Raw genomic sequence first — 13,312 nt, 5'->3', positions numbered from 1 at the left:
CCCTCCATGACTTATGAAGCAAAGTTCCAAAGCCACACAAGCCTTTGAGAGAAAAATAATATCTGCATCTCTATCCTAAAATAATGACATCTACTTTGAAATTAGTCCCCCTCAGTTTTAGACTCACTCACAAGATGAAACATCTATTTCATGTCCACCTGGTCTAGACCATTCAGAATTTTATACACATCAATTAAGTCACTTCTCACCCATCTAAATTCCAGTGAAAGCAACAAAGGCTGTGCAATCCTTCCTCCTAAAACAACAAATCATTCTAGATATCATGGTAGTAAACCTGTACTGCACCACCTCCAACACATTTATATTCTTCCTCAAATAAGAAGACTAAAACTGCACACAGCATTGGAAATGCAATTTCATCAATGTCCTGTATAACTCAAGTTTGGCATCTCTATTGTTAAGTTCAATACTTTTTTTGACAAAGTATAGCAGCCATCTAGTTTTCTTGATTATATGGTGTACCTGAATATTAACATTTTGTGAACTATACACTGGAACATTCAAATTCCTCTTTTCCTTAGAATTCTGAGGTCATTTTCCACTTTAAGTAATACTCTTCTTTTTCAATATAACCTCACAGTTTCCTGCATAATGTTCCATTGTGTAGATTTCTGCCAAATCATTTGAACTCACTATATCTGACAGCAAACTCCTTATTTTTTTTATTACATACTTTCCTACTTATCTTTGTGCTGATGCTTCAAAGTCATCAAAATGGGTAGTATTCATCTGAGGGCATGAGGGAGAGGGTGTTATGGCCTAGGCTGGATCTCTCAAAATATCTTGAGAAGGTAGCTTAACTTTTACTTATTTTAAAGGTAGATGTGAAATGGGTGTTCCAGGTGCAAGACACAATTTGTTTAAACACTACAGTTAAAACATGAATGAAGGAAAGCGGAAGTTAGAGTAATTTACTTTTGGAAAACATAACCAAATACTTAACTAATTAACTGTTTCAGTATAGTAACATCCCATAACATACCCCTTGGCAAAAAGATAAATTCAAACACAGATTCTTAGAGGCAGAAGGAAAAAACATCCAAAGAGATTTCAGATAAGGTCAGTTAGGAATCCTTTACTGCAACTTGCAACCTTTCTGGTACTCAAAAGATCTTGTGACTGCTACAGGTAGAAAAACTAGAATAACCTGAACTAGGAGAATTGGCCACACCCCATCCATTATTAAACTTTTAAAAAAACCTAGCACCGTAGACTCTTCAATGTCTCTGCCTTTACAATCTCTCTTCAAAAAACACCCAGGATAAAATAACCTTTTAAAAGTGACAGAGGACAGAACAGATTCAGCAGAATCACCCTGGAACTTCTATTACATCTATAGTTTTATGATGTTGAGACTGTTCTCCTTGGAAGAGAGGAGTATAAGTGGAGAGGTATCCAAAATTAAAGGACATTTGAACAGAAACATGTCTATGAACTGTTCCCATTAATGTAAGGATCGAGAACCAGAGGGCACAGATTAAACGTTAATTGGCACTGCAAGGAAAAATGTTTTCACATGAGTATTTGGATTGTTAAAACTGAAAGTGCCTAATGGGTTCTTTACAGTCTGATCAAAATGAATACAAAAAGATACCTGTGTTTTGATATAAAGCAAATTTAATAGTTTAATCTACTTGAGATGTCTGCAAACTATTGAATGAATCAATTGACTTAAACTACTTTAGACATATTCAAATGAGTATCACTGCTTCCTGTCCATTGGGAGACTCTGGTTGATGGTTGGCCCTGGGAGCTTTATCTCAGTTTCCATGGCCCTGACCTCATGAACCCCAGTCCAATGATCTTGATACCTTCAACACAGATGATTAAGACTATACGTAAGCACATACACATTCTTCAAAAGTCTGATTAAACATGTGATGAAGTTTAAGATTATCTCATGCTGAACTGGTGGTAGGTTATGCATGGATTGAAAAGCTTCTACAGCTGTTCCTTCATTTTTATCCATTTTGTGGATGCTTCTTTAGCATCTCCAATTGTAATTTTTACCTCCTTCTCACCAATACCACTTTCATTGTTTTAAAGGAAGTTTCTCTATGGATTGTATGTCAGTACCTTATCATTTAAACTATGCTTCTTGTGCAATCTTCCTTGGTCAACACAAAGAATCCCAAGCAATTAGTGCCTCTTAACCACTTAATGTTAAATATCATTAATCCCTGAAGGTGAAACATCATGAGGTCCTTAAAGCAAAAGAACATTTGATGTGACACAATTTTAATTAATATCATCCATATGAATAATCATTTGGTAGAATAGAGATTGATTGGACTGTGTGAGAAAAGAGTGCTGATTGGTTGACAAGTGGACTTTGACTGGTAGAGGTATTTACTATGGAGAGCGCACCAGTTAGATAATAGTGACAGTTAACTATCAGATTTTGTTTAAATTATAAGCAAGGCAGGTTGGTCCTATTGATCATGGCATTTCCTGATATGAAGCAGAGTACTGGAGTCACCTATTATTGTGAGATTGTTTTCCAGGAAATGATTCACATATTTTAATCCTATTGCTTGGTAAATACAATAAAATTAAAAAGCAATTGATACAACAACTTTTTATCGATTGTGAGACTTCAAGAGAAATTTTGCAGCATAATACAGTATCCACATTTACACAGATTTCTTTTAGAATGGAACATTTGAAAAATTTGCCGCATTTGTTCAGAACAAGCACGAAAATTGTACAAGTAGAATTTCACAACACAAGGTGTGACTATTTAAAACAGAATCTCAGGGGTGTAACAGCGGTAATTGTTAGTTACTCTTAGCTACTAATTGTACTGTGTAGGTAACACTCATTAAATAATGAGGTGAAATATATGTGCATTATCCTTCTGGCTGCAAGGAACAGGGCCTTGTGTGTTAATATATGTAGTTTCTTCACCACACTGTGGGCCTGACAATCTGAAATTGGCTGTTAACATGACTTCTTACACCTTTCAATACTATTTAGCAATTTTTTATTAATGGTAGATTGGCATTTAACATTGGACACATGTTTTACTTTTGAATGCTGGAGGCATGTGGCATACAAACCTGGCATGATACTGGCACTGAAATTCATATATGCATTACTCATTTTTGTGAAATGCAAGATATCCCTTTGGCTACATTGCACCTATATTACCGCATGAAATCAAACTTTCTCACAGATTCTTGATACAGTAGCAAGCTGTATTCCCCATCATTTTCAGATGTTCTGGGAGCAGAATGCTGTTCATCCCACTTAGGTTACTGTGGTAGGTGTCTGCCAGCTCTAGGCCTGGAAGGACTGGTTCTTTCAAGACTGTTGCATCACTGTAGGAGATTTCTGTATGACCCACTGCCGCTAGAGGATGTATAGGCAAAGGGGCTGGGAGTTCCTGATCATACTTAGGGTGCCTTGAGAAAGCTCAAACATGCCAAGTTGCAGCTCCAACAGCCTTTCTGTGCATCATGGCTCGCTGTGCTTCTCACTCATTGGAGTGCATTGCTCCTGCTGGTCCACTGTTACTGTCAAATGAGGGCACCAGCGGTGTTCCACAGGGCTATGATGACACCAGGTGGCCACTGTGTGATTGTGGGGCTAGCACCTTCATGACAATCACACTGTCTCCATCATTATTAAGTGATGCAATCCATTACCTGAGACACATCATTCAATGGATGTCTTCTGTTCATGGCTGCTTGAGCAGTTCCTCTTCTGTTTGGCAGGTTTTTACATCAGGGCGAATTCAGTCATAGTCATAGAGACATAGAGGTGTACAGCATGGAAACAGACTCTTCAATCCAACTCATCCATGCCAACCAGATATCCCAAACCAATCTAGTTCCACCCGCCAGCACCCACCCCACATCCTTCTAAACCCTTCTAAACCATATACCCATCAAGATGCCTTTTAAATGTTGCAATCATACTAGCCTCCACCAGTTCCTCTGGCAGCTCATTTCATACACATACCATCCTCTGTGTGAAAAAAATTGCCCTCACATCTCTTGCATATCTTTCCCCTAAACCTATGAACTCTAATTCTGGACTCCCTCACCCTAGGGAAAAGACTTTGTCTAGTTACCCTTTCCATGTCCCTCATGATTCTATAAACCTCTATAAGGTCACCCCTCATAGCCTCTGATGCTCCAGGGAAAAACAGCCCCAGCTCCCTATAGCTCAAATCCTCCAACACTGGCAACATCTTTGTGAATCTTTTCTGAACCCTTTCAAGTTTCACATCATCTTTCCGATAGGAAGGAGACCAGTGGTTAGCACTGCTGCCTCACAGCACCAAGGGACCTGGTTTTGATTGCAGCTTTTGGTGACTGTCTGTGTGGAGTTTGTGCATTCTGCCCTTCCTGTCTGCAGTTTGGTAAGGATGCTCTTTATAGGGCCGGTGAAGACTCAATGGACTGACTGGCCTCTTTCCACACAACAGGGATTCTAGGATTCTATGAAGTTGGGTACAACACAGTAGGCAGATGCCCACTAGCAGTTCTCTGACTGCTCACAGCCTCACCTGCCACTGACTCTCTCATCTACATCAGCATGACTGTAAGATACCCACAGATTTTTTTTATCTCTGGCAAGCACATGATTGAACTCTCAATGCAGTGAGTGTAACAGTGCTGGTGTAGCGTGCTGGTGTAGGACAAGAGTGCCAGAATGAACTGAGGTGGTCCAATGAGGAGATAGTGTAAATCAGATGCTGTAAATCAGAGTTAAAAAGTGTGGTGCTGGTAAAGCACAGCTGGTCAGGCAGCATCCAAGGAGCAGTAGAGTCAATGCTTTGAGCATAAGCTCATCACCAGGAATGTCAATCTACCTTATGCTCAAAAAGCTGACTCTCCTGCTCCTCGGATGCTGCCTGACCAGCTGTGCTTTTCCAGCATCACGCTTTTTGACTCTGATGAGGCGATGTTGGCTGAAACATATGGTTTGTGCTCATAATCCTCTGAGGCAGTCTACCTTTCAAATGAAGATTAATAAAAAATTCCCACAGTGATGATTTTCAATGTATAGCAGGCCAACCTGGCAGCCAGAAATGCCAGCATGGGCGAAATTCCTCTGCACCTTCCATGCCCAGCCATCTAGACTCTGCATTAGAAATGCACCCCAGCTGGCCCAACCCTGTCCCAGCTCCTGGGTTGCCAGCTCTGCCTTCATCAGCAGAGAAATCTCAAGCACTCCATTCTCAGTCATGGCTATCTTGTAAGCTCCTTTGTCCATCAGACATAATGTGACTGAAACTGAGGCTTTCCATGATGATGAAGAGACTCACACAATCCAGGCTGTCCCTGTCTCATGAGTTGTCAGCGGCTACTAATTCCTCACTTTCCCATGGATTCTGCAAGAGGAATAAATGCAGATTCAAATGACATGTGCAGCCTGAGATCCATGTAAGCGAGAGAGAGTAGCATTTTGCCCTTCAACTTCCATCTGGGGCCTTAACCACTCTACTTTCCCACCTACATTTTGATAGTATGAAACACACATTCAGCCTTGCAGGATGATGAATGCTATTAAGCCTTTATGTCATTGAGTCCAGTCTCTCAGATGGAGTCTGTAGCCTTTCATTCCCACAGCCACCATCATTGATGCTGCTTTGTTGGTGCATTCTGGCCTTTGTCAGTCATCAGCAGGAAACAGAATCTCTCTGTACTCCCAGGCAATCTGCTGGAGGTTGTACAGTGTGCCTGTTTTGACTCATGAGGCATTGAATTAATTGAACTGTCACATGTGCAAACACAGCAGAATTCTTAGATGACACTTTTGATGACAATGGAGAGTTCTTCTGCATGGAACTCAATGGTTTTCTACCAATGCTGAGCATTTCTGTTATAGTGCTCTGTCAGAAAAAGGCTGCCTTAAAAATTTCAACTTTTCAACTGAGTTGTCTGACCTTGAAATGCATGACTTTGCTTGTATTGGGTCTGGTTAAGCAGGTCACCTAACAGCTGAGCAGCTTCAGCCACGTGTCACAAAATCAGTTTTCTTAAAGCACTGAACAATGCCACTTGGGCCTTTGTACATCTGCCAGCTCTCCGAATGAATAGTACCTGGTGTCATTCTCTCCCATCTTTACTGTAATGCTCTTTACTGAATTCCAAAGTCAAAATGCTTGCTGCCTAGAAATAGTTTTCTTACTTTCAGCATTGCTTCTTCCAACAGTTACCTTATGGCGGCACGGTGGCTCACTGGTTAGCACTGCTGCCTCACAGCGCCAGGGACCCAGATTCAATTCCAGCCTGTGGGCGATTGTCTGTGTGGAGTTTGCACATTCTCCCTGTGTCTGCGTGGGTTTCCTCTGGGTGCTCTGGTTTCCTCCCACAGTCCAAAGATGTGCAGGCCACATGAATCAGCCATTCTAAATTGCCCATAGTCAGAGGGAAATGGATCAGGGTGGGTTACTCTTTGGAGGGTCGGTGTGGACGTGTTGGGCCAAAGGGCCTGTTTACACACTGTGGGGAATCTAATCAAAACATATGTTCTTTGCTTCTATATCCTCCCACCATAAGAAGCAGTTTGCCTTTATTTGCTCTATTTAGACAACTCATCATTTTGAATACATCTATCCAATTTCTTCTCAACTGTTTCTTATCCAGGGAGAATAGTTTCAACCTTTACAATCAATGCATGTAACTAAAGTTCTTCAACTCTGGAATGTTTCCTGCAGCTCTAAGCAAAACCTTCACATATTTCCCTAAATGTGGCATCCAGAACTGGATGTAGCATCTCCAGTTGAGGCTGAACAACTTTTAATATAATTTAGCATTCCTTTATTACCCTTCTTCTCTTATGTCCCTATTAATGAGCATGCTTTGCTAACAGCCCTTTTAACCTGCCCTGACACCTTCAATTGCTAAAATAAATATAGAGCATTTACTTCTGGTCCTGCATCCCTTTCAGTAATGTAAACCACTTTTTGTATTCTCTCTTCATGTCTTTCTGATAAAAGTAAGTAATTTCAGACTACGTTCTGTGACATGAGCCTCCTGCCACATGAATGGGTCAAATATTAAGTGTAGATATGAAATAGAATTTTTTTAATTAACAGGCAATTATTAGATTTTCTGGGTATTTAATGTATATGATGCAGCCCAACAATAGCCAAATTGAAAATAACCCCAGCAGTTACCATACTATAAGTTGATTTGAAAAAAACTATGTACTACTAATATGTTATTACTACTTTACATCACATCCGGGACAAGAGTTGCTGACACAATTCCTCTGACCATGTAAAAAGTAAATAGAGACATAGAGACATAGAGATGTACAGCACGGAAACAGATCCTTCGGTCCAACTTGTCCATGCTGACCAGATATCCCAACCCAATCTAGTCCCAGCTGCCAGCACCCAGTCCATATCCCTCCAAACCCTTCCTATTCATATACCCATCCAGATCTCTTTTAAATGTTGCAATCGTACTAGCCTCCACAACTTCCTCTGGCAGCTCATTTCATACACGTGCCACCCTCTGTGGGAAAATGTTGCCCCTTAGGTCTCTTTTATGTATTTCTCCTCTCACCCTAAACCTATGCCCTCTAGTTCTGGACTCACCCACCCCAGGGGAAAGACCTTGTCTATTTACCCTATCCATGCCACTCATAATTTTATAAACCTCTATAAGGTCACCCCTCAGCCTCCGACATTCCAGGGAAAACAGCTCCAGCCTATGCAGCCTCTCCCTATAGTTCAAATCCTCCAACCCTGGCAACATACTTGTAATTTTTTTCTGAACCCTTTCAAGGTTCACAATATCTTTCCAATAGGAAGGAGACCAAAATTGCATGCACTATTCCAAAAGTGGCATAACCAATGTCCTGTACAGCTGCAATATGACCTCGCAACTCCTATGCTCAATAGTCTGACCAATAAAGGAAAACATAGCAAACAACTTCTTCACTATCCTATCTACCTGCGACTCCACTTTCAAGAGCTATGAACCCGTATTCCAAGGTCTCTTTGTTCAGCAACACTCCCCAGAACCTTACCATTAAGTGTGTAAGTCCTGTTAAGATTTGCTTTCCCAAAATGCAGCACCTTGCATTTATCTAGATTAAGCCCCATCCACAGTCCATTGGTTCATCTGATCAAGATACCGTTATAATCTGAGGTAACCTTCTTGGTTCCACTACACCTCCAATTTTGATGTAATCTTCAAACTTACTAACTATATCTCTTAAGCTCACATCCAAATCATTTATATAAATTATGAAAAGTAGTGGACCCACAGGTGGCACTCCACTGGTCACAGACCTCCAGTCTGAAAAAGAACCCTCCACCACCACCCTCTGTCTTCTACCTTTGAGCCAGTTCTCTATCCAAATGGCTAATTATCCCTGTATTCCATGCAATCTAACTTTGCTAACCAGTCTCCCTTGGGGAACCTTGTCCAACGCATGACTGAAGTCCATAGAGATCACATCTACCACACTTCACTCATCAATCCTCTTTGTTACTTCTTCAAAAAACTCAATCAAGTTTGTGAGACAGGATTTCCCAAGTACAAGTGCATATGGTTGATATATCTGAAAAGATTTGCTACCTGGGAAGTCAGGATACATGGCAGAAAGGGACACAATGGTTTAGGCATAATCACAAACTGAGTATTGACTATTTCTGCAGACTTTTCAAAAGGCAGTGGTAGGTGGATGGAAAAGAACTGGCGCTTTAATGAAGAAATTGACATGTCAATTACACTAATAAAGATGAATTTATGCATCATTTGTATCACTGCTAAGAAGCATGTCTACACTGACACATATCAGCATTAATGAAAAGGCTGGATTCTAGATGAATTTTTTTGAAGATTGAGACAAATAAATTCCATGCTAGGAAGAAATAATACTGGATTGTATTTATAGTTATCATTACATGCATTTGAATATACACTTGTTTTTAGTGGGGATTTAAAATGCATATAGTTTTACGGTGGAATTGAAATAGTACAACTTTTTTTATTTACCATATATGGTACAGTATAATACACATTACTAAATTAGTCAAGAATTGTTACAAAAATATTTATAAGCAAGCATTAAAAGTTAAGTGGTGGAGCAATAAAGACTGGAGAACATTGACGGGGGTCCTTTCAAACTGGGCAGTATGTTCAGCACCCAGTAGTTTTCAGTCTTTGGGAATCAATCCTCAAGAGGTGTACTAAGTTTGCTCAGTTTGCACACAATGACGCTTTTCGTCTGTAAACTTTCAACCACCTGGCAGTTAAAATATCGAGGCAAGAGTTTTTCGTGGAAGTAGGTAGAATCATTACTCTTTCGTATTTCAGTAGCGAGGTAAATCGTGGTCCCTTGCCTGGCGAGATAGCGAAATGTTTCTAACAATGCCGGGTAGGAAACTGAGCTGTAAACAATATCCGAACCGAGTATGATGTCGTAGGCAGTCGGAAATTTAGTTTGGTCTTCACCCCACGTCAGGGCACGAACTTTCACACGATGTTGGCAGGCAGCGGGAATATTGATAGAGACATTGTTTTCAATTTGCTTCAGGATGTTTGGTTTATCTGTCATGGTTACATCTCCACCTGAAAAGAAAAAAATAGATTCCCTTAAATGGTTTGCCATCGATTACTGCTTCTACGTTGTGATAAGGAAGCAAAAGGCGACACTCTAAAAGGAATTATCACTAAATAATGCCCACCTGCAGTGCCAGGTAGTTTTATGCCTTGTTATTTTACCTGGTGCTGATAGCTTGTATTTACAGGGCAAACTCTCATTTTGCATCCTATCCCTCGTGAAGACAACAACCGTTATGTAGTCCTAGTAAAGCCCCACATGTTTGCAGATCTCTCTATGTTAGTCTATGCTTGATCATCAACAAAGCGATAGAAGGAGTCATTAAACTAGAATTACAGAGGAATCAGCAGGTCGTTGACAAATAAGTTCTGGTTCTGCCAAGGACACTCAGCTCCTGCCATCATTGCAGCGTTGGTCCAAACAAGGGCAACAGAACTGAATTCCAGAGGAACAGTGATGGTGACTTTGACATCAAGGCAGCATTACGTTGGCATTAAAGAACCCAAACAAAAACTGAGTCAACGGGAATAGGGGGAAAACCTTCTATTGCATGAAGTCACACCTGGCTCAAAGTTGGAGTTATTAGTGTTCAAGGACATCACTGGGGAAGCTCCTTACAGCAATGTCGTCGGCCCAAAAGCTTCAGCTGGTTCGTCAACGACTGAAACTTCATGGGCTTGAAAGTTGAAATGATTCCCTGTGCAAGTTTGCTGTTTGACCTGGTGGAAATTTTCGGCGCCTCCTATCATTGTTGCAGCGCCTGCGGTCTTTTATGCATTTACGTTAATATTTACCTCAATTTACCTGAAGTGCATGCAAATGTTTTACCAGTGAAAGCCACATTTACTTCCAAGTCTGAGTGACGCTATCTATTCATAGGCCTAAGTGGAAGCATGTCTCTTGCGTTGACAGTCTCAAAGACAGACAGGTGCAGCATGTCACAACTTCACTCACATGAAACAGGCGAATAACTACCGACAAGAAATTAGCCGGGTCATGTGACAAAAAGATCTAACAGCATGATACATAGATACGACCAGCACGACCACTTCCGGTGAATGTAGAATCATCCAGGCTGCTATCTGTGGTCAAACATCCCTGAACCATCAACTACGCTCTTCCCTCAGCCAACACCAGTGAGTTCGCGATAACTTAGCGACAAGTGCAGGAAACCTGTCCGCAAAAGTGGGACAAAACCCGCAGATGTGTCTGTGGAGATGCTTAGGGAGTCCCCAAGGGCTGCAGCAAGGCGAGATAAATGCAAAACGCCCCTGCTTCCAGAAATCTTCACACCGGCAGGCAGTGAAAGGGTCTGCTTGCCGTCTACTTGAAGCTGGTGCTCTGATTTGGGTGGTGGGATTAATGTTAGGTTAGCTTGCTTTGTGCAGAGTCAGCAGATCATTTCCAGCGGTGAAAACGGGGAATTCCCTATGGACATGTCATACAGGAAAGGTTTCATGGCTGAAAATCTGACTTTAAATTCTAAGATTTTCAGCAGAGGCAAAGCAGTCATCTAAATACATGTTTACCAATGGCAAGGGAGTTTAACCAGTATCATATCTCAGTCATCTATGAGTGTTAGAATGGTCACACTGCCCAGCAGATACAATAGTGTCATTGTGGTCCCGATTAGCGTCTGATATTAACAAGGCTTTTGCCCGAAACGTCGATTTTCCTGCTCCTCGGATGCTGCCTGGCCTACTGTGCTTTTCCAGCACCACTCTAATCTTGAGTTTGATATTAACAGTCGTGCGGTTCAGAGCATTTCTGCCACTTACCGAGTAAAGTCGCTAAAATCCCTACGATTCCGGTCCCCGATCCCAGCTCAATCACCTTCTTGCCAGTGAAGCTGATCTTCTCCTTCTGAAAGTACTGGCACAGGGCAACACCCTGAAAATGTGGAACACGTGCCTTAGAAGCGAAACGCACGGTTGTTCATCGTCACTTAAACAACACCAGGCTCCCTTCCATCGCCAACCGAGGAGGGGAAGGAAGACTCACAGGGTCAAACCTCAAATGTACGCGTGCCCCAGTGCTGCTGATTCAGCACCTTCCAGGAGCAAGGGTGAATCTCCACCCGCTCCGGCCCTGTCCCTTCCCCCGCATCACCATCCCCTGCCACCACTCCCAAAGCCCCAAAGTAACAAATGGGGTTGTGGCACCGAGCGTCAAAAAAGTGAAAAACACCAGCCCTGGGTGGTCCTTGCAGCTTGAAATCCTTCTTTGAATATCAACCAATGAATCTTCCCCCGATGTGAACCCCGCCAGAAGGATAGGGTCCACTTCATGGGAGGGGAGTGGGGTTTGGGGCGGGGAATTGCAAGACCAACGTGTAAAACACACCCCTTCGATAGGAACAAGGGCAGATTATTTACCTAGTTTCACACAGCTCCTGAGTGAACCCGGGATTCCTGCCACAGACACACACCGCGCTGCCTGGATAGGATGTGGAAACGCACGGCCCAATTAAACTATCGTCGTACAGTACGGTTACGGACCCTTCGGCCCAACTGGTCCATGCCAACCCAGTTTCCTAACCTAAACAAGTCTCATTTTCCTGCATTTTCCCCATATCCCTGCACCTTTACGGATTCATGCACCGGTCTAAATGCCCTTTAAACATTGCTATTGTACTCGCTTCTATGAGTTCCTCTAGAAACTCTTTCCATTTACGCAAGAAAAAAGTTGCCCTCTCAGGCCCCTTTCAAATTTTCCCCCTCTCATTTTAAACTTATGCCCTCTAGATTCCCGTAGCCTAGGCAAAAGGACTTGGCCTTTTCCATACCTCCCACCCCTCATGACTTTATAAACCTCGGTAAGGTCACCCCTCAGCATCCAACGCTCCAGGGGTAAAAAGAGAGTTCCAGCCTATGCAGACTCTGCTTATTACTCAAACCCTCCAGTCCCGGTAACGACTGTGGTGTGGACAAAAATGGGACAGATTGCTGATGTATCTTCCAAATCCGGGCGGTTATTTCAGACAAGGAAGAGCGGCTGAAAGCCTCCACAAACTGCCCAGCAACATTGCAAGAGATGCTGACATTCAAGACGTGACACAGAGGCGGCTCTGTCTGCATTTTAATTTTCCCTTTGACTTACAGCTTCCCAGACATAAGCAGAAAAGCCGAGGTTAGCATTGATGAATCGAGAGATTCTGAGGTTGTATCCGCAGAACTCGTATTTATTCTCATATACGATGGAAATTGACGCGCCAGCTTCGTCTCTCGCCACATCGTCCACTCTCCAGGCGTAAGTCATGTTCTTTTTTTCCCCCCCCAAAAAAAAATTCCTCTGGAATTCTTTTGCCCCTTCGGGAACGGCGGCGGGATTCTGTCCGGCAGCAGGAGTGGAGATTTCTGGTCGCGGATGAGTTTGCATTTATATAGCCCCACTGTAGTTCCCCAGAAGTCTTCACAGCCAATGAAACGCAGTCACTCCCGCTGTCCGGGCAATTGTTGCAGACAAGCTTCCTCGAGCAACATGGCTAACTGAACATGAGTCACGTGAGGATGGAGGGAAGAGCATTGGGATGGCTCAGCGACGTTTCACAATCAATAGTGGCCCGGATCGGTTTTACAGTCACCGGGAAGCGGTGGCGGCAGTCAGCAGAATTTTTTTTGTGGGGGGGGGGGGGGGGTCTAGATTAGAGTGGTGCTGGAAAAGCACAGCAGGTCTGGCAGCATCCAAGGAGCAGGAAATATTTTTGGAGCCCGTTTTTACCTAGCAGAATTGTATTGATCAGTCTGTTGAATCTTTT

The 13,312-nt window shown here is 42.5% G+C and overlaps 1 protein-coding gene across 1 annotated transcript; it reads right to left on the bottom strand.

Annotated features, from left to right (window-relative positions):
- Positions 1-9,162: 9,162 nt before the first annotated feature.
- Positions 9,163-12,813, bottom strand: LOC122554018 (EEF1A lysine methyltransferase 3-like). Its single transcript, XM_043698504.1, has 3 exons — positions 12,655-12,813; positions 11,334-11,445; positions 9,163-9,563 (listed from the first exon to the last, which is right to left on the bottom strand). The coding sequence occupies exons 1-3, from the start codon at positions 12,811-12,813 to the stop codon at positions 9,163-9,165; spliced, it is 672 nt and encodes a 223-aa protein (XP_043554439.1).
- Between the last annotated feature and the right edge of the window lie 499 nt (positions 12,814-13,312).

This window comes from Chiloscyllium plagiosum, chromosome 10 (assembly GCF_004010195.1).
Source record: "Chiloscyllium plagiosum isolate BGI_BamShark_2017 chromosome 10, ASM401019v2, whole genome shotgun sequence".
Lineage (NCBI taxonomy): Eukaryota > Metazoa > Chordata > Chondrichthyes > Orectolobiformes > Hemiscylliidae > Chiloscyllium > Chiloscyllium plagiosum.
This window is presented reverse-complemented; position numbering and strand designations above follow the sequence as displayed.